General features: G+C 43.2%; 1 protein-coding gene across 6 annotated transcripts in view; it reads left to right on the forward strand.

The window, feature by feature from the left end:
- Positions 1–11,298: 11,298 nt before the first annotated feature.
- The window catches only part of NKTR (natural killer cell triggering receptor), a 52,112-nt gene continuing 43,143 nt past the window's right edge, over positions 11,299–20,267 (forward strand). For 3 of the 6 annotated variants that reach the window (XM_033212184.1, XM_033212187.1, XM_033212188.1), the window contains exons 1-2: positions 11,524–11,649; positions 11,855–11,935. In XM_033212184.1, coding sequence (XP_033068075.1) covers positions 11,878–11,935 — 58 coding nt within the window. In that variant the 5' untranslated portion in view covers positions 11,524–11,649; positions 11,855–11,877. Of the gene's footprint in view, positions 11,382–11,444; positions 11,496–11,523; positions 11,650–11,854; positions 11,936–20,267 lie in introns of those variants that run through there. The other 3 variants (XM_033212185.1, XM_033212186.1, XM_033212189.1) reach the window with 3 other exon arrangements.

A 20,267-nucleotide genomic window follows, 5' to 3' on the forward strand; every position in this document is an offset into this window, starting at 1 on the left:
CTGATGTGGAGGTATAGACGTTTTCATGTAATAAGTATTCCATTTGGTTTTCAAGAATAACTTTGAGGACTTAACTGTAAGGTATATAACAACAATGCTATTATCATTGCCAACAAAATGAATAGTGATTTCTAGTTATTGTCTAATATCATCTGATAATAGATGTTTAATTTTCTTTAGTTATCAGATAGTCTTTTTGTTGATTTATCTGAACCAGAATCCAAACAAGATTCACACATTGTATTTTGTTGATGTTCCTTTAAGTCACTTAAAGAATACTTAATAGTTCCTTTTTTTATTTATTTGTTGAAAGAACTAGGTGTTTACCCTAGAATTTTCTCATGTTCTACATACAGTTATATCTCTGTAGTGTTGTTAACCATGTGTCACTATCATCCACTTTTCCTGCAAACTAGTAGATCTAGAGGCTCATGCAGACTCATGTTCTAATATTTTTAGCAGGAATATACTAGAAGGTGATAAGTACTTGCTTTTGCATCACATAAGGAGTGACCTGATTTATTTTCAAGTTCCCAACCAGCCTTTCACTTAAATTATGATCCACCCAGCTTTGATCTGGTAATTAATTAGAGATTACATAATGAGGATTTTCTAATTTATCATTCTTTCTGACTTTATTAGCTGTATTCTATAAACAACTTTCACTCTTGGAGATATATCTGAAAGATGAGGCAAAGAGATTCTTGTAAAGATATCCAAAATTAGAAGTCCAGGTCCTGCTCCTTTTTTTTGGAGTCAAGGGTTGCAACCTAGGGCAACTGTAAAATACATGTAAATAGTGAAGAGATAACTCATTTTGAATGCCAGCTCTATCCCTTAACCTCTGAAAGCTCTGTTTCCTCACTACTAAAGTGAGGATAATGAAAATAGCATCTGCCTCCTGAGGTTGTGAGATAGATAATGTGGCTGAGAACTGGGCACATGTTAATCTATGTTAGCGCTGATGTGTTATCTGAGGGCTCTGGCTCTTTCTTTTTTGTTTTTCCTTTTTGGTTTTTTTTTTTTTTTAAACGGAATCTTGCTCTGTCAGAGTGCAATGGCGCAATTTCAGCTCACTGCAACCTCTACCTCCCGAGTTCAAGCAATTCTCCTGCCTCAGCCTCCCAAGTAGCTGGGATTACAGGCACATGCCACCATGCCCAGCTAATTTTGTGTTTTCAGTAGAGACAGGGTTTCACCATGTTAGCAGGGCTGGTCTGTAACTCCTTACCTCAGATGATCCACCTGCCTCAGCCTCCCAAAGTGCTGGGATTATAGGCATGAGCCACTGTGCCCGGCCAGCTCTGGCTCTTTGTAGGCCCTTTCAGATCTGAGAGGGAGCTTGTTTCTTTGCTCCTTCACCCAATCTGCTATCCTATGGTTTTAGCCCATTTGTAGTCTTCCTCCTCCACTGTTCATGGGGTTGGTACCATATTCTATACCAGCTGGCACAAGTGGGCTGCTCATGGGCCTGATCTGGTCAGCAGATGTGTTTGGGCTATGCAGTGTTTTAAATTTTGAGTTAGTTGCTAACTAAAAATAAGAGGAGCCGGCATGATGCCTCATGCTTGTAATGCCAACACTTTGGGAAGCTGAGGCGGGAGGATCACTTGATCCCAGGAATTGAGACCAGCCTGGGCAACCCAGGGACACTCCATCTCTAGAAAAATAATACTTTTTTTAAAAAAAGAGGATTTCCCATTAAAGTCTGGATTTCTAGTAATGCTGGACTTGCAGATCCACAGGGTAGCCATCAGCTGGAGTTGAATAGGAGCTGTCCCCTTTATGAGGCAGCTTGAGTTGTTTACCTAGAGCCTGGCACACATAGACACTGGGACGAGGCCATCAGACTAGCACTGGCTAGAAAGTGAGCAGGGGCTAATGTTTCAGTTTGGGTTTTCCCTAAAGCAGAGCCTGAGACAAGGCCTTGGGAGCAGGTAGTTTTATTTGGGAGATGATTTCAGGAAGCATGAGTAAGGCAGTAGGGAGATTAAGACGGGGAGGAAAAGCCACTAAAAGAGTGTTACTGAGGTCACTCCAGTAAGCAATAGGGGCTCAGTTCTGTGGGATCCTCTGAGAAGCATTTAGAATGTTCTAAAACTGTCTACCTGAGAGACACTGGTTGGGAGTTGCCTGCAGGGGAGCTAGCTCCCTGTACTAACAAGCAGCATTTGTGGCCATGTGGGTCCCTAGATGTCAGAGAAGATAAGAAAGTGAAAAGGTGCAAAGCAGGCCCCCAAGGTTGGCTGCTGCCAGCACAAGGTGATGTGACCTTGCAGGAATCTTCTCTATTGGCTGCAGCACATATCAGAGGCAGGCAGGGCAGGGCGGGATGGTGGGGCGGTCAGTGTTAGCACCAGAGGCTCCTCTGCTGGGCTCTGAGCAAGCCAGTGGGGCCTGGCAGTTAAGAGCAGCTTCCTGCGTGGGAGGGGAAGCAGCCTTGAAGACAAAGCCCAGCTCTCCTCCAGTGGAAAGGGGGTTTGTGACCTGCTATGTTCCCCTCCCTTTGTCTTTTGTAATGATGTTTTAGTCTGCAGGCAGAGGACTGAATCAGGGCAAATCAGAAGCCTCTGAGAACAGCCAAGCTGCTTTAGTCACAGCCTGCCCTTCACTCCAGAGGGCCCCTCCCCCGGGAGACACCTTGGTGAAGCTGATGCAGGCCAGCAAGCTATCTGGACTCCAGCCCATCTCCAGCTATTTGCTTCAGAGGCAGCCTGAAGCACAAGCATTTGCCATCCCTCTCGAAGGACCCAGGAATCAACAGCACTGTGAAAGTTGATTTAAAAACAAAAACCCAACCAAACACCAAACTTGAATAGAGTCTGTGACCAGATTCAGTTAACCACTTTCCCTTCTCAGAGGACCTCCTGCTTCAAGAGTTGAGCCTCTACTCAGCCTATCTGAGCCCATCTCTAACCTGTGGGGTCCAACTGATCTCCCAACAGCCCACACAGGGTCTCAGCCTGTTCTCTTGTGTTTCCAAGCTTACCTCTTAGGAGTTGCAAGAGTGGTGACTTCTGCCGTTATCACTCTCATGAGGTGAGGATATGACAGCTAAAACAAAGAGATCAGATAATTTGAGATCAAGTTGTATTCCACAAAATGTTAAGCTATTTTTCCACTTCCTCATGAGGCCTCTTGACATCTCAGTTTGACCTCTCAGGACTCCTGGTAATGATAAGGCTAGAGAGGAATTGATCAGTGCTATCTCATGTGCCCCTAAACCTTTGCAATACATCTCTGTTACTGAAGGTGATCTGAGTATATTTCTTTTTTTTCTTTTCTTTTCTTTTCCTTCTTTTTTTTTTTTTTTTTTTGAGAAGGAGCTTCGCTGTGTCTCCCAGGCTAGAGTGCAGTGGCGTGATCTCGACTCACTGCAACCTCCACCTCCCAGTTTCAAGCGATTCTCCTGTCTCAGCCTCCTGAGTAGCTGGGACTACGGCTACGTGCCACCACACCTGGCTAATTTTTGTGTTTTTGTAGAGACGGGGTTGCCAGGCTGGTGTTGAACTCCTGACCTCAGGTGATCCATGCGCCTTGGTCTCTCAAAGTGCTGCAATTACAGGTGTTAACCACCGTGCCTGGTTGGCCAGGTATATTGCTTACGCTGGGTACATACTGTCTTCATTTTATCATTATTCTCTTATACATATAATGTTTTGAATCTATTCCATTTGAATAAAGCAATTTTACGAAGTTTGTTAATCTGTCATCTGTGTTCCCAGTGAAAGTCCCACAGATCCTACTGGAATCTGGATGTTCTGTTGAGTCACTAGGACTTTCTCCTTCCTTCTTAAATCCAAGGGGAGGTGGTTTTCATTTCTGTTGTGTTTAGGTAATTCGACAAATATTTATTGATTGACTACTATGTAAAAAGAACACCATGGTGAGGAAGCCAGACAATGCCCCTGCCCTCATGGAACCTTTATTCTTGCTGGGAGGGAGGCAGACAATGAAGTATAAATAAGGACAGCTTCACATAGTAATAAGTGCTTTGCAGAGCTGAACACAGTGGCTCATGCCTGTAATTCCACCACTTTGGGAAGCTGTGGTGGGTGGGTTGCTTGACCCAGGAGTTTGAGACCAGCCTGGGCAACATAGAGAGACTCTATCTCTACAAAAAAATTTTAAAAAGAATTAGCCTAGTGTGGTGGTAGGGACCGGCAGTCCCACCTAGTTAAGAGGCTGAGGCAGGAGTTCAAGGCTGCAGTGAGCTATGATTGCACCACTACACTCCAGCCTGAGAAACAGAGTGAGAGCCTATGTCCAAAAATTAATTAATTAATTAATTATTTTATTTTCCCGAGACTGGGTCTCACTGTCGCCCAGGCTGGAGTGCAGTGGCATGATCTTGGCTCACTGCAACCTCTGCCTCCTGGGTTCAAGCAATTCTCCCACCTCAGCCTCCCAAGTAGTGGGGACTACAGGTATGCGCCTCCACACCTGGCTAATTTTCGTATTTTTAGTAGAGACGAGGTTTCACCATATTGGCCAGGCTGGTCTTGAACTCCTGACCTCAAGTGATCCACCTGCCTTGGCCTCCCAAAGTGCTGCAATTATAGGCTTAAGCCACCACACCTAGCCTATAAATATATATATAGATAGATATATATAGATTTTTTTTTTTAATAGAAGTGCTGGCCAGGTGCAGTGGCTCATGTCTGTAATCCCAGCACTTTGGGAGGCCGAGGCAGGCAGATCACGAGGTCAGGAGATTGAGACCATCCTGGCTAAAACGGTGAAACCCGGTTTCTACTAAAAATACAAAAAATTAGCCGCGTGGCAGCGTGCACCTGTAGTCCCAGGTACTTGGGAGGCTGAGGCAGGAGAATGGCGTGAACCTGGGACCGGAGCTTGCAGTGAGCTGAGATCGCACCATTGCACTCCAGCCTGGGCGACAGAGCGAGGCTCTATCTCAAAAAAAAAAAAATAGAGGTGCTTTAAAGAGCATTGTAACAGGATGACATGTTGAGGAGTGTTTGTGTGACTACTTTAAATTATAGAGTAAGGGATGACCTGAGGAGGTAACACTGCGGCTGAGACATGAACAACAAGGAACCTGACACATGACCATCAAGGGAACTAGCCATGCAGGCAGAGGCAAGAGCTAAGCAAATATCCTTCATTACAACTGTGTTTTTTTTTTTCTCTCGAGTCCATTTATAGAGTAATATTCACCTATGTGGTCATCGATTCAATTATAACGTGAATCCTCATTTGACCAGGCCCTGAGCTTGGCTCTACTGTGAGGAAATTAAGGAGGGAGGGCACTGGGCCCTACTATAAGGGAGCTCCTAAGACTGGCAAGATAAAAAAAGACTCACACCCTGGCACAGACAGGGCACCATGCAAGCCCAGAAATGCCTGAACAATCATCCAGACATGGAGGCTGCAGGAATTCCACATGGAAATTATCAAGTGCTTCCCGTAGGTCAGAAAACATCTGCGTTTCTCCATTCCTAAGCGCTCCCTTGTTTGCAAACAACAAAATGACTTGCCAGTTGTGGCAGAAGCTATCAGCATTTCACTTTCATTTATTGAACTTTAACTTAACTGAACTTTATTCCTCTAACTGTGCTCCAGCTGAATCCCAACTGTCCATATTGCATCCCTATTCCTGAGGATATTTTCCTAAAACTGGAAGTCTGCTTTGCCCAGGTGTAGCAGGCCAGAAGAACCTAATGATTATCACCCCCGGGAGCATCTCTCAACCAGGGACTCTCAAGAGGTATCCTCAGGTGCGATAATCCTGACATGTTTCTTCTGTATGTGTTCTCAGAGTTCCCCAGCAGGATTACGTTCCAATCAGCAACTGTGGTAGCTGGTTAATAGCACACCTGCATTGGTTATCATCCTTTTTTTCACCTCCTCACTCTCTGAATGTAGTTTCTTAGAATCGCTTCCTGTCTTAGTCCCTTTGCACGCTGTAATAAAATACTGTAAGCTGGGTGGCTTATAAACAACAGAACTTTATTTCTTATAGGTGTGAAGGTTGGGAAGTCCACAATCAGGGCCCCAGCAAATCTGGTGTCCTTGAGAGCCCATTTCCTGGTTCACAGACAGCCATCTTTTCATTGTAACCCCATGGGGCAGATGGGGTGAGGGGCTTCTTCTGGGTGTCTCATTTATTTGTTGTTTTTGAGACAAAGCCTCCTTCGGTCGCCCAGGCTGGAGCACAGTGGTGCGATCCCAGCTCACTGTAATCTCAAACTCCTGGGCTGAAGTGATCCTCCCCTCTTAGCCTCCCAAGTAGCTGGGACTACAGGTGTGTGCCACCACACCTGGCTACTTTTTTAATTTTTTGTAGAGATGAGGTCTCACTTTGCTGCCCAGGCTGGTCTCGAACTCCTGGCTTCAAGTTATCCTTGGTCCTTGGCCTCCCAAAGTGCTGGGGTTAAAGGCGTGAACTGCCAGGCTTAGCCCCTGGGTCTCTTTTATAAGGGCACTAATCTCAGACAGACTGGCTCAGCCAATATGGCTTTCATCAGCATCACGGCATTTGAAAAATGTTTACCCAAACCCAATCTGCTTGGCAAAGGTGATTTCCAGAAAAAGAGTAAGAGCCAAGGATTCAAAGCAGAATTTAAGGGATGAAATCAGCAAACAAATAGGGTCACTATTAAATGAGTAAGGACCCTATTTGACAAGAAGTGTTTGTTGCAGTGGTTTTATCATATGAATTTGATGAGATCCAAGTTCTCTCATTGTCAGAGTTCAGTCAGGCTGGTGGGGAAAAAAATTAAAGATAGTTATAACAAATAGACCCAAACCTTCTTGGAAGGCCAGGGGAATTTGCATAAGCTGCAGTAATAGATCTGGCTGAAGGTAGCCTAATCCTTACCTTGAGTAAATAACTTAGAGTAGGTACAAAGGAATGTAAAGGAATTTATCTAAATAGCTTGTTTACTCATGTGGTGCCAAAACTAACCTTTGATCATTCGTGGGCAAGATGGCCCTCTGGGGGAGGGGGAAAGTATTTGCAAGCAAATCCCAGATGTCATGTGTTTTCATTCCTACGTACATCAGTATGCATCTCTGAAAAACCAAGGATGGCTGGGTGCAGTGGCTCACACCTGTAATCCCAGAACTTTGGGAGGCCAAGGCGGGCGGATCACAAGATCAGGAGATCAAGACCATCCTGGCCAACATGGTGAAACCTTGTCTCTACTAAAATACAAAAAATTAGCCCGGCATGGTGGTGCACGCCTGTAGTCCCAGCTACTTTGGAGGCTGAGGCAGGGGAATCGCTTTAACCCAGGAGGCGGAGGTTGCAGTGTGCTGAGATCGTGCCCTTGCACTCCAGCCTGGTGACACAGCGAGACTCCATCTCAAAAAAAAAAAAAAAAAAAAAAAAAAAAAAAAAAAAAAAAACAAGGACAAGAGGACAAAGACATTTCTCTTTTTTATTTTTACATTTTAGAGATAGGGTCTAAATCTGTCGTCCAGGCTGGTGTGCAGTGGTACAATTACAGCTCAATGAAGGCTTCAACTCCTGGCTCAAGCAATTCTCTCATCTCAGCCTCCTGAGAAGTTGAGACTAAAGGTGTGTGCCACCATGCCCAGCTAGTGTTTAAATTTTTTGCAGAGACAGGGTCTCACTATGTTGCTGGTCTCTAACTCCTGGGCTCAAGTGATCCTCTGCTTTGGCCTCCCAAATTGCTGGCATTACTGGTGAGAACCACCACACCACATATTCTTAGATAATCAAAATTTCATTATCACATCTAACAAAATTAAATATACTTCTTTTGTCTCATCTAACATCTAGACCATAATCAAATTTCCCATTTGTCTCAAAATGTCTTCCACAGTTGTCTGGAGATTTGGGATTACTAATTCAATGTCTTCAGTGATTATTGGTTTATGCAGGACTTCTATTTCTTTTGAGTCAATTTTGATCATTTCTATTTTCTAGGAAGTTATTTTGTCTGTTTCCCCACTAACATTCTTGATTGTTTTCCAGAGTCCTGGCCCCTGGAGTTCCAATTGCTGACGTTATCACACTCTAAAAGGCTAAACACCCAGAATCATTACCTGAAAATTCGTACTATCACTTGTTCTCCTTCATGGTAAATCACAGACAAATTAAGTCTGAGTTTGTAAACTCTTTGGATACCAACTTTCTACCACTCTTGGAAGAGATGGAGGAGGTGTCAGTCCCTTTGGTTGATACTAGCCCTAGGCCTGCCTTGTCCCAGTAGTTTCTTCACCTTAAGCACAGACCAAATTGCATACTTTATCTTCGAATCATCTAAAATACAATTTCAAATCATAGGACAGAATAAAATAATCTTTGAGAGAGGCAGGACCTTAGAAAGGAGATATTTTATCTCATTTATTTTAGAGGTGAAGAAAGTAAACTTCTGAGTGACCAAAGTGATTTGTCTCAGGTCACATAACCAGTGGCAGAAAGATGAGAATTATTGGAATGTCAAGATAAGAACGAATTCCAGGATTAAAGTTCTTTAAGTACATCCCAAATTAAATGTCTCATTCCTGAGCTCTAAAACCTATTTACATTGAAGGCTGCTGTCCTGAACACAGTCATTACAAAGCTAGGCAGTGCTCTCCATCCTTTCCTTTCATGAATCCATGTATGAAAGTTAGCTTTATCAAACTATTTCATCTCCAGAAAGGCATGTACATTTCATACTGTTCAAATCTTAACTGTCAGCAAATCAGATCCAAGACCGCTAGCTTCTTAATTCAGCCTAGAGACTGCTCCTCTAATAGACACACTGGCCTTTCAGGGAGGTAGGATGGGCAAGCTCTAACAAACCACAGCACTTCTGTGATGGTGTGAAGTACCAAAGGTTTGACTGCACTTTAAAAAGGTGACATAGGTGGCGGGGCACGGTGACTCACCCCTGTAATCCCAGCACTTTGGGAGGCCAACGCGGGCAGACCACAAGGTCAGGAGATCGAGACCAGTCTGGCCAACATAGTGAAACCCTGTCTCTACTAAAAATACAAAAAAATTAGATAGGCGTGGTGGCGCGTGCCTGTAGTCCCAGCTACCCTCCAGGCTAAGGCAGGGGAATCTCTTGATCTCAGGAGGTTGAGGTTGCAGTGAGCCAAGATCGCGCCACTGCACTCCAACCTGGGTGACTGAGCGAGACTTTCTCAAAAAAAAAAAAAAAGGTGACATAGGTGCAGAAACAGATCGGAAATGATCTAAGTCAAGCTTGTCCAGCCCGCCGTCCATGGGCCACATGTGGCCCAGGATAACTTTGGGTGCAGCCCAACACAAATTCATAAATTTTCAAAAAATATTATGAGATTTTGTTGCGATTTTAAGCTCATTGGCTATCATTAGTGTTAGTGTATTTTATGTATGGCTGAAGACAATTCTTCCAATGTGGCCCAGGTAAACCAAAAGATTGGACACCCAATCTAAGTGAACCCAATTTCCAAACTTACTATAAAACTACAGTAATTAAAAGTGTGCCACTTCACATCCATTAGGATGGCAATAAAGAAAACCAAAAAATAACAAGTGTTGGTGACGATGTGGAAAAATTGGAACCTTTGTGCATTGCTGATGGAAATGCAAAATACTGCAGCTATGGAAAAATAGTATGGTAATTCCTGGACAAATCTTAAATTGAATTAGTTTATGATCCAGTGATTCCATTTCTGGGCATATACAAAAAATAATTGAAAGCAAGTTTCAAAGAGGTATTTGTACACCCACGCTCATAACAGCACTATTTACAATAGCCAAAAGGTAGAAGCAATCTAAATATCCACTGACACATGAATGGATAGACAAAATATGATATATACATACAATGGAATATTATTCAGCCTCAAAAAAGGAAGTTCTGACATGCTACAACATGGATGAAATGGAAGACATGCTAAGCGAAATCACCCAGTTACAAAATAACGAATTTTTTTTTTTTTTTTTTTCCCCGAGATGGAGTTTTGCTCTTGTTGCCCAGGCTGGAGTGCAGTGGCGCGATCCCGGCTCACTGCAATCTCCGCCTTCCGGGTTCAAGCGATTCTCCTGCCTCAGCCTCCTGAGTAGCTGGGATTACAGGTGCCCGCCACCACGTCCTGCTAATTTTTTGTATTTTTAGTAGAGATGGGGTTTCATCATGTTGGCCAGGCTGGTCTCAAACTCCTGACCTCAGGTGATCCACTCGCCTCGGCCTCCCAGAGTGCAGGGATTACAGGAGTGAGCCACCGTGCCCAGCCTAAAAGAACAAATATTGTATGATTCTACTCAATTATGAGTAGGCAAATACTAGAGTAGACAAATTTACAGAGAGAAAGTAGAAGGGTGGCTGCCAGGAACTTGGGAAAAGAGGGAAATGGGGAGTTACTGTTTAATGGATACAGAGTTTCAGTTTTACAAGATGGAAAATGTTCTGTGGATGGATGGTCGGTACTGAGGGTTGCACAACCGTGTGAAATACAATTAATGCCAGTGAACTGTACACTTAAAAATGGTTAAAATGCCAACTTTAATGTAATGTATATTTTATAGTTAAAAAACGATAGTGTAGTACTGATACACAGATCATTGGAACAAAAATCCAGAAATAGACCCACACATATATGGTCACAAGGCTAAGGTAATTCAATGTATAAGTCTTTTTAACAAATGGTAATGGAACGACTGTATATCCCGATAGGAAAATATGACACTTGACAACATAAGCAAAAATTAATGCTATTAGATCATAGACTTACACGTAAAAGACTATGTAAAACATATATGAGAACACAGAATATCTTCACGAACTTGAGGTAGGCAGAGATTTCCTAACACAGAAAAAGCACAAACCATAAAACAAAACTGACCAATTGACTTCACCAGAATTAAAAACTTCTTTGCCAAAAACATACTCAAAACAATGAAACGACAGGCCCAGATTGGGAGAAAGACTTCGCAATCATTTATGTAACAAAAGATTTTTATTCAGAACATACATATATCTATCTAACAAAACATTTGTATCCACAGCTGTTAAAACACGAAGAACCAGATTTAAAAACGCGCAGAAGACTGGATGGAACTGAAACTTCAGAAAAGATGCAGACTGGCCAGTAAGCACAGAACAGAAACGGTGCCAGTGACGCTGGTGCCAAAGCGGGAAGGAACACATTCCTCAGCCTAAAAGACCTAACAGTAGCACACGGACATAACCACCCCCGGCCAACAAGAACACAGAGTGACACGACGTCTTGGCTAACGAAAACTCAAAGCCTCACTTCACTCAGCTCCTTCACAGCGCTCAGAAACAGCGAAATCTCGCGGTATCCGAAAATACCGCAGACGCTCACAGCCGGACGAGACGGAGAGCGCAGGCGCATCCACGGCTTTCACATTGGGCGACTCACTTCAAAGCCGGGGGCAAACAGGGAGCGCGCAGGTATAGGAGCTTTGGCTGGAGGCTCCTCGAGAGCTCCCCAGACACGCCCCAGTGCGTGCGCCCCCGCTGCCACCACCTTCGGTTGACCACCCCCATCTACACTGTACTCTCGCGGTATTTGTCCCGACTCTCGCGGGATTTAGCGTGGCATTGGGAGGCCGGGCCCGGGGGAAGGGGTGGCGTTCCGTTAGCGGCTTTGGGGTCTGGCTGCAGCGGTAGTGCTTTCTCCTCTGCTCACTGGGATCCGCTCAGGCTGGAGGCCAGCCAGGTGAAGAGCTCGCCCGCATGCGTACGCGCTGCGTGGGAGCCGCGAGGCCTGGGGCGGGAGGGGGCCTCGTCTTGGCTTCCTGCGCTGTTGCGACGGGCCGGTGTGAGGCACCGTGGCGCGGACTTCGTCTCAGCCCCGCCTTCGCCCCTGCCCTCGCCCCCGCCCTCGCCCCTGCCCTGACCGCTTCCCTCCCCCTCTCTCCCAGCTCTTGACGCCACCTCGGTCGCGATGGGGGCGCAGGACCGGCCGCAGTGCCACTTCGACATCGAGATCAACCGGGAGCCCGGTGAGCTGGAGACTGGGGAGCGCTGCTGGGGCCGAGGCCTGCCTTGGCGAAGGGGAGGGGTCTACCCTCAGCGACCCTCCCCCCGTCCTTTTTGGGAGCGGGTAGGAGGCGCAGTCAACTTTACATTTTCTCTTGAGAGAAAATCAGTGGGAGAGGAAGGTGGCCTGGGCACACCCCAAACTCGCAGTCCGGGCCTCTTCCTCCCAAACCCCACACCGCCCCCCTGCATCTCCGGACTGAGTCCTCGTAGCCAGCCTGGCGCCAAGAAAAGGAGGTGCAGTTCTTTGAGAGACTTTTTCTCTCCCAGTGTCTCCGTGGGGCAGACACTCCTGATCCGATTTCCGGTTATCTTGCTTGGTGCTATGAAGTTTCAACTAGTAGGAAATGTGTGTTTCCTAATCACAATACATCACTACTTTAATGTTAACGCTACCTCTATTTTTCCTTAAGAATCTTTAGCTAGAATTTCGTGGTTCCTGGGAAAATGGCTTAATGAACGTCTTTTGTGATAAACCAGAGCGTTCTGTATCAACAGAATTGCAGCGTGCATGCACTTAGCGTTACTGTTTTGTCTTTTGGGAATCCAGCCATTTGTTAAAGTGTATTTTTTTGAAAATGAAACATTTCCTTCTAAAGCATAGTTACTTCATTCTAAGTAGCAGAGCGTGCAGGGTTTCAAACTGTTTTCTTAGTTTTTTTTGTTATCTGTGACAGAAGTTTTAATTGGAGGCATATATATATACTGTCTGTGCAACATCTGGTTCTGCATATTCTTATGAGAGCCTGCTACTGTTCTAGGGTCTGGAGATAGAGCAGCGCATAAAACAAAGGCCACTCTTCCTTTTATGGTTTATATTCTATTGGGGGGAAGACAGACAACTAGGAAAAAAACAGTGACTTGTAGTTGGGATACTATTTTAATAAGTTGGTCAGACAAGGCCATTTTGAGAAGATGACATTTAAGCAGGTATCAGAAAGAGATGAAGTGAGCCATGTTTAAGAAGAGCATTCGTGGTAGAGGGAAACAGCACAGCCCTGAGGTGAGAAGTAGTATACAGTCAGGCGCCAAATGACATTTCTCTCTCTTAACAGTGGTCTTATATAGAATACCTTTTTTTGTGTAACTTTTTAATGTTTACCTATGTTTACATACACAAATACTTCATTGTGTTAAAGTTGCCTACGGTATTCAGTGGAGTAACATCCTGTACAGATTTGTAGCCTAGGATCAAATAGACCATATATAGCTTAGGTGTGTAGTAGGCCGTACTATTTAGGTGTGTTTAAGTACATTCCATGATGTTCACACAATGATGAAATTGCCTAATTACACATTTCTCAGAATCCGTCCTGGTTATTAAACAATAGAGGACTGTACTTGCATGTTTGAGGGACAGCAAGGTGCCCAGTGTGGCTGGAGTAGAAGAGGGAAGAGAATAGTAGGAAATGGCCTGTAGGACTGACTCAGTGAGGTAGGAAGATATTAAAGGGTTTTGAGCAAAGGAATGAGATAATCCTAGAAATTTGGTTGCCTTCTCTCTCTCTTTTTAATGTTTTTAGCCTTGATTGATCTTTGTTTTTAAGTAAGAGTTACTAGAAAGCCTTGATGGACTTTAATCTTTATTCTGTAGTGAATCCATGCTTCAGATAACAGGGTTATTTTTTGTTAAGAATTAAAAATAGGCCAGGCTTGGTGACTCAACGCCTATAATCCCAACACTTTGGGAGGCAGACGCGGGTGGATCATTTTGAGCTCAGGAGTTCGAGATCAGCCTGGCCAACATGGTGAACCCCATCTCTACAAAAAAGACAAAAATTAGCTGGGCGTGGTGGCTGTCTTAGTTTTTGCCTGTAGTCCCTGCTACTTGGGAGGCTGAGGCTGGAGGATTGCTTGAGCTTGGTAAGCGGAGGTTGCAATGAGTAGAGATTATACCACTACTGCATGTCAGCCTGGGTGATGGAGCGAGACCCTGTCTCAAAAAAAAAAAAAAGAAAAGAAAAATAGTAGATTGCTGAAAGATAAAAGTACGGTGGCACTCATACCAGTAATCCCAGTACTTGGGGAGGCTCAGGCAGGAGGATTGCTTGAAGCCAGGAGTTTGAGACCAGCCTGGGCAATATAGCAAGACCTTGTCTCTACAAAAATAATTTTTTTTAGTTAGCCAGGCATGGTGTTGCTCACCTGTACTTGGAAGTGTGAGGTGGAGGGATGGCTTGAGCTCAGGAATTGAAGGCTGCCATGAGCTATGATTGCACCACTGCACTCCAGCTTGGTCAACAGAGCAAGATCCTGTTTCTAAGAAAAAATTCAAAAAAAGAAATTTAAAAAGCTTAAGAAAAGTACAAGTAAACATTTCTGTAGTTATATTAAGTACTCCTTTTCTAGTAAATGTTGAGGTCCTAAATTTGCACATAACCTGTGTTGTGAAAAATCTCCAGAAAATGTTTGACAAATGTTCAGTGAACCTCAGTCCTCAACATCCAAGGTAATTAATTGTGATAGATGGGTAGATGTGATTAGCACTCTTAAGAATGCTGAATCATATAAAACAAGGAATGCAGTGCTTACATTGTTCTAGGTGTAATCATTTAATGGCAATTTCATATGGTTCAGTCTCATAAAATACTAGCACTTGTTGAGTATATTAACTAAATAGTGGGTTTTACACAACTTTTTTTTTTTTTTTTTTTTTGAGACTGAGTCTCGCTCTGCCGCCCAGGCTGGAGTGCAGTGGCCGGATCTCAGCTCACTGCAAGCTCCGCCTCCCAGGTTCACGCCATTCTCATGCCTCAGCCTACCAAGTAGCTGGGACTACAGGCGCCCGCCACGTCGCCCGGCTAGTTTTTTTTTGTATTTTTTTTTAGTAGAGACGGGGTTTCACCATGTTAGCCAGGATGGTCTCCATCTCCTGACCTCGTGATCCACCCGTCTCGGCCTCCCAAAGTGCTGGGATTACAGGCTTGAGCCACCGCGCCCGGCCTTTTTTTTTTTTCTTTTTTGAGACGAAGTCTCACTTTTTCACCCAGGCTGGTGTGCAGGGCCGCCATCTTGGCTCAGTGCAACCTCCACCTCCCAGGTTCAAGCAGTTCTCCTGCCGCAGCCTCCCCAGTAGCTAGGATTACAGCATGTGCCACCACCCCCGGCTAATTTTTGTATTTTTAGTAGAGATGGGGTTTCACCATGTTGGTCAGGCTGGTCCGAACTCCTGACCTCAAGTGATCCGCCCACCTCGGCCTCCCGAAGTGCCGGTATTACAGGCATGAACTACTGCACCCAGCCGATTTTACACAACTTTTAAGGATCACTTCACTTGTATGAAGTATTGTATCCTGTTTTGTAGGATTTAACCATTAATACATATGTCAGTATGTATTTACTCAAGTAATACTCTTGACTACTTGTATAGTTAATAATTCACTTGATATAAATACAAAACAGTATCTTTGATTTACTTTGATAAGGAAAGATCACTTTAAGAATGGCCACACTGTCCACATTAATGAGAGATGAAGAAGTATTGATAAAAATTCAGTTGAATACAGCACATTGTCTTTTCAATTACTGTCCATAGAAATGTGCGCATTTTATAGCAAATAAGTTAACTATTGAATTATAAAGCCACTGAGTAAATGCAGGTATGTATTTTAAAAGTCTTTAAATTGTGTATGAGTTTTTCTCTGAATCCATTAAGATGGTTTTTGAAATGATTCCAGGATTGTTCCTTATAATTTTGTTTAGTCATTTAAGATTTTGATTTAATAGATGTAAGAATATTTACATCATCTTTTTTTTTTTTTTTTTTTGGTCTATTCTTTTTTTTTTTTTTTTTTTTTTTGAGACGGAGTCTCGCTCTGTCGCCCAGGCTGGAGTACAGTGGCCGGATCTCAGCTCACTGCAAGCTCCGCCTCCCGGGTTTACGCCATTCTCCTGCCTCAGCCTCCTGAGTAGCTGGGACTACAGGCGCCCGCCACCTCGCCCGGCTAGTTTTTTGTATTTTTTAGTAGAGACGGGGTTTCACCGGGTTAGCCAGGATGGTCTCGATCTCCTGACCTCGTGATCCGCCTGTCTCGGCCTCCCAAAGTGCTGGGATTACAGGCTTGAGCCACCGCGCCCGGCCTGGTCTATTCTTAAGTGTTGGTAGTTTATGGGGTTTTTAAAATGTGTTTGTGTTTGTTTGTTTTTGAGACGGGGTCTTACTCTGTCGCCTAGGCTGGAGTGCAGTGATGCAATCTTGGCTCACTGCAACCTCCGCCTCCCGAGTTCAAATGATTCTGCTGCCTCAGCCTCCTGAGTAGCTGAGATTATAGGCACCTGCCATCACACCTGGCCAATTTTTGTATTTTTTGGTAGAGATGGGGTTTTGCCATGTTGGCCAGGCTGGTCTCAAACCCCTGACCTCAGGTGATCTGCCCGCCTTGGCCTCCCAAAGTGCTAGAATTACAAGTGTGAGCCACCACACCCAGCCTGCGGTTTTTATTAATAAGAAATTGGTGCATTTTATCTAAGTTGTGCTTAGAGTTGTTTGCCACAGCCTCTTAATATCTATGGAGTCTGTAGTGATGTCTCTTTTCATTCCTGATATTGATAATTTTGCCTTTTGTCTTTTTCCTTTGTCCGTCTGACTAGAGGTTTATTCATTTTGCATTTTCAAAGAACCGGATTTTGATCTGATTGAATTTTGTTTCTATTTTTGTTTTCAATTTCATTGCTTTCTTTCTTTCTATCTTTCTAATGCTTGCTTCAGTTTTTATTTTGTTCTTTTTCTAGTTTCTTAATGTTGAAGCATAGATTGTTGATTTGATGCCTTTTTTTTTTGAGACAGAGTCTCAAATGATTTCTAACTTAATTCCATTATGGCTAGAGAACACACATGATTTCAGTTCTTCGTGCACTTGAAAAGAATGTACATTCTGCTGGTTTGTGTAGAGTGTTCTATAAATGTCAGTTAAATCCATTTGGCTATGAGTGTTGGTCAATTCTTTTATATCTTTTCTGATTTTCTACTTGTTTACTGATTACCAAGAGTATTGAAGTCTGCAACTATAATTGTGGATTTATCTATTTCTCTCCTTTTTTTTTTGTTATTTTTTTGTTTTTGTTTTTGAGACTGAGTCTTGCTCTGTTGCCCGGGCTGGAATGCTGGAGTGCAGTGGCATGATCTTGGCTCACCGCACCCTCTACTTCTACTTCCCTAGTTGAAGTGATTCTCATGCCTCTGCCTCCCCAGTAGCTGGGACTACGGGTGTGAGCTACCATGCTTGGCTAACTTTTTGTATTTTTAGTAGAGACAGGGTTTCTTCATGATGCCCAGGCTGGTCTTGAACTCCTGGGCCCAAGCAGTCCACCTGCCTCAGCCTCCCGAAGTGCTGGGATTACAGGCATGAGCCACCATGCCCGGCCATATTTCTCTTTTAAGTTCTTTTTTTTTTTTTTTTTTTTTGTATTTTTTTAGTAGAGACGGGGTTTCACAGTGTTGGCCAGGATGGTCTCGATCTCCTGACCTCGTGATCCGCCCGTCTCGGCCTCCCAAAGTGCTGGGATTACAGGCTTGAGCCACCGTGCCCGGCCGCTCTTTTAAGTTCTTTTAGTTTTTGCTTCATTTATTTTGAGGCTCTTAGGTGGGTGCATACATATTTAGGATTGTTGTCTTCTTAGTGAACTCTTATTATTATGTAATGACACCTTATATTCCTAGTAACTTTCCTGACTCTGAAGTTTCCTTTGCCTCAGATATGAATATAGTTACTTCAGTTTTATTAGTGTTTACATGGTATATCATTTTCAATCCTTTTACTTTTAACCTTTCTATATAATATTTAAAGTGGATTTCTTGTAGATAACAAATAGATGGGTCTTGTCCCACACTGAGAATGTCTTTTAGTCAGTGTGTTTAACTATATACATTTAATATAATTACTGTTATGTTTGGATTTGCTTTACTGCTTAAGATTCATAAAAACAGACTTGAAAATGTGTTTTTAGCAAACATTGTGAAGTATTTGGAAGTGATACCAAGAAATTAGTCTTAAGAGGTGACAAAGGATTCAGGCAGATGTTTGAGTACTACTTGTGTCCTTGGTCAAGCCGTTTAACAACCTGTTTGTGAAATGGAAGTACTATACAGTTTTGTTCTTAATTTGGTTCCAAAGCTAACAGGACAGGAATATTTGCTTATATTCAAAATTAAACTAATTTTAGACTCACTTTCAAAATAACTCTTACTTTAAGAGAGGCATGTAGGATCTGGTTTGTACTGAGGGAATAGGAGAAATGCATCTCCCCTCTCAAGGTCACCCTAAGTCATAAGCTCATGAGTAGAGTGACTAGATGCAATGGCCTGAAATGTAAATGACTTGCACTGTATATGCTCATTAACCTATTAGTTCTATTATTAACCTAATAATAGGACTCCAGTGTAATAGTGCTTACATAATAAGATTGTTGAGCAGAGTAATTAAATAATGTCATCTTATAGATTGTGTTTTTGTAACATGAACTTTAATAGGGTGGATTAAGGAGCGCAATTTTAATTAGGCACACTGCTATTTGGTATAACAATCGGATAAGCAGGTGGTGAAGAGTGGTGTGGGAGAGAAGAGCAGTTGGATAGCACTGCTGCTCTGAGTCATTCTTGTTTGTCCTAACTGATTTGAAGGCCACTATGCTAATGACGGTGCTGGGAATGGAGGCAGAAATAAGGTGTGGTCAGTTGTAGGGTTTCCTCAATGATGTTTAGATTTTATAATGTCCTCTTATAGCTAAAATTTACTATTGATACTCCTAAAGAAAAAAATATTTTTACTGCAACTGGAAACTCCCTTGTCCCCCCCAGTTCCCATTTTTTCTATGGAAACAGTTGTTTTTGTGTGTGATTTTCGATAATGCAATGTTTCTTAAAAATCTGTCACTGTTCTTACAGAGCAGTCTGTATTTGTTAAGTATTTATAGCACAGTATCTGACTTTTTTTTTTTTTAAGTTGCTTTAAGCATTGCATGTGCAGGAGTATGGACACTAAGTCGAGTTAAGGGGCTTTCATATTTAGGTATTGTGCAGGTAGACCTTTGATTTTGGTCCCTTTTGTTCCCAGAGACTGTATCTTAAAGTCCAAGAGACTTAGTGCTATAGAGTGAAATCCTGAATTCCTGCTTTCACTCCTTAACTATGTATGTATACTTGTACAAAGAATTGAAGCCTGATTCTTAATTCAGCAATGTTTATTTTATTAAACACCAATTAATCTTTAATCACTTTTTAACATTTTTTAATATATTGTCTTTACTTTTATTTCAAATTTTTATTTTTTTCTTGGCCTGGCACAGTGGCTCATGCCTGTAATCCCAGCACTTCGGGAGGCCAAGGCAGGAGGATTGCTTGAGCATAGGAGTTAGAAACCAACCAGCCTGGACAACATAGTGAGATACTATCCCTAAAAAAAAATTTCCTTTTACTTTTTCTTTAGAGACAGAGTATCACTGTGTTGCTCCTGCTGGAGTACTGTGGCTATTCACAGGCATGATCATAGTGTGGTGTAGCCTCAAACTCCTGGCCTCAAGTGATCCTCCCACCTCAGCCCTCTGATATGTAATCACTTTTAGTGACTGTATAGTTTACCCTCATATGAAGATACCTTGTACTAGTTAGGCTAAATGATAAGATTGGTTCTAACATAAAGGTTAAATAACAATACTTAAAACAATAAAAAAGTTTTGCTTTTCTGTCACACAGGACTCAGACTCAGCAGATCAGGTCTGTCCATGTGAGGGATCCAGGCTCTTTCTGTCCTGATACTGTTGCTATTGACATGGGGTGGGTGCGTGCAGCTCTTAACAGAAAGATTCAAGTTTGATAGATACAGAAGAATTGATGGAATCAGAAGAATCATCATTTTGCAACCCCCAGGGTAATAACTGGTTCAGAAAGTAGTCATCAGTGGCCAAACCACAGGTGAAAAGTTGTGCTGTATGCAAAGTATCATCCAACAGATTATTAATTTAAAATGGAGGAAAATTCCCTTACAACTAAGATGTGGGTAATATCTCAGTTATAAAGGTACTTTAACAGGTCAAACTGACATGCTTTCTTTTTTTTTTTTTTTTTTTTGAGGAGGAGTCTCGCTCTGTCGCCCGGACTGGAGTGCAGTGGCCAGATCTCAGCTCACTGCAAGCTCCGCCTCCCGGGTTTACGCCATTCTCCTGCCTCAGCCTCCCAAGTAGCTGGGACTACAGGCGCCCGCCACCTCGCCCGGCTGGTTTTTGTATTTTTAGTAGAGATGGGGTTTCACCGTGTTCGCCAGGATGGTCTCGATCTCCTGACCTCGTGATCCGCCCGTC

This window comes from Trachypithecus francoisi, unplaced genomic scaffold (assembly GCF_009764315.1).
Source record: "Trachypithecus francoisi isolate TF-2019V2 unplaced genomic scaffold, Tfra_2.0 Lachesis_group0, whole genome shotgun sequence".
NCBI classification, from domain to species: domain Eukaryota; kingdom Metazoa; phylum Chordata; class Mammalia; order Primates; family Cercopithecidae; genus Trachypithecus; species Trachypithecus francoisi.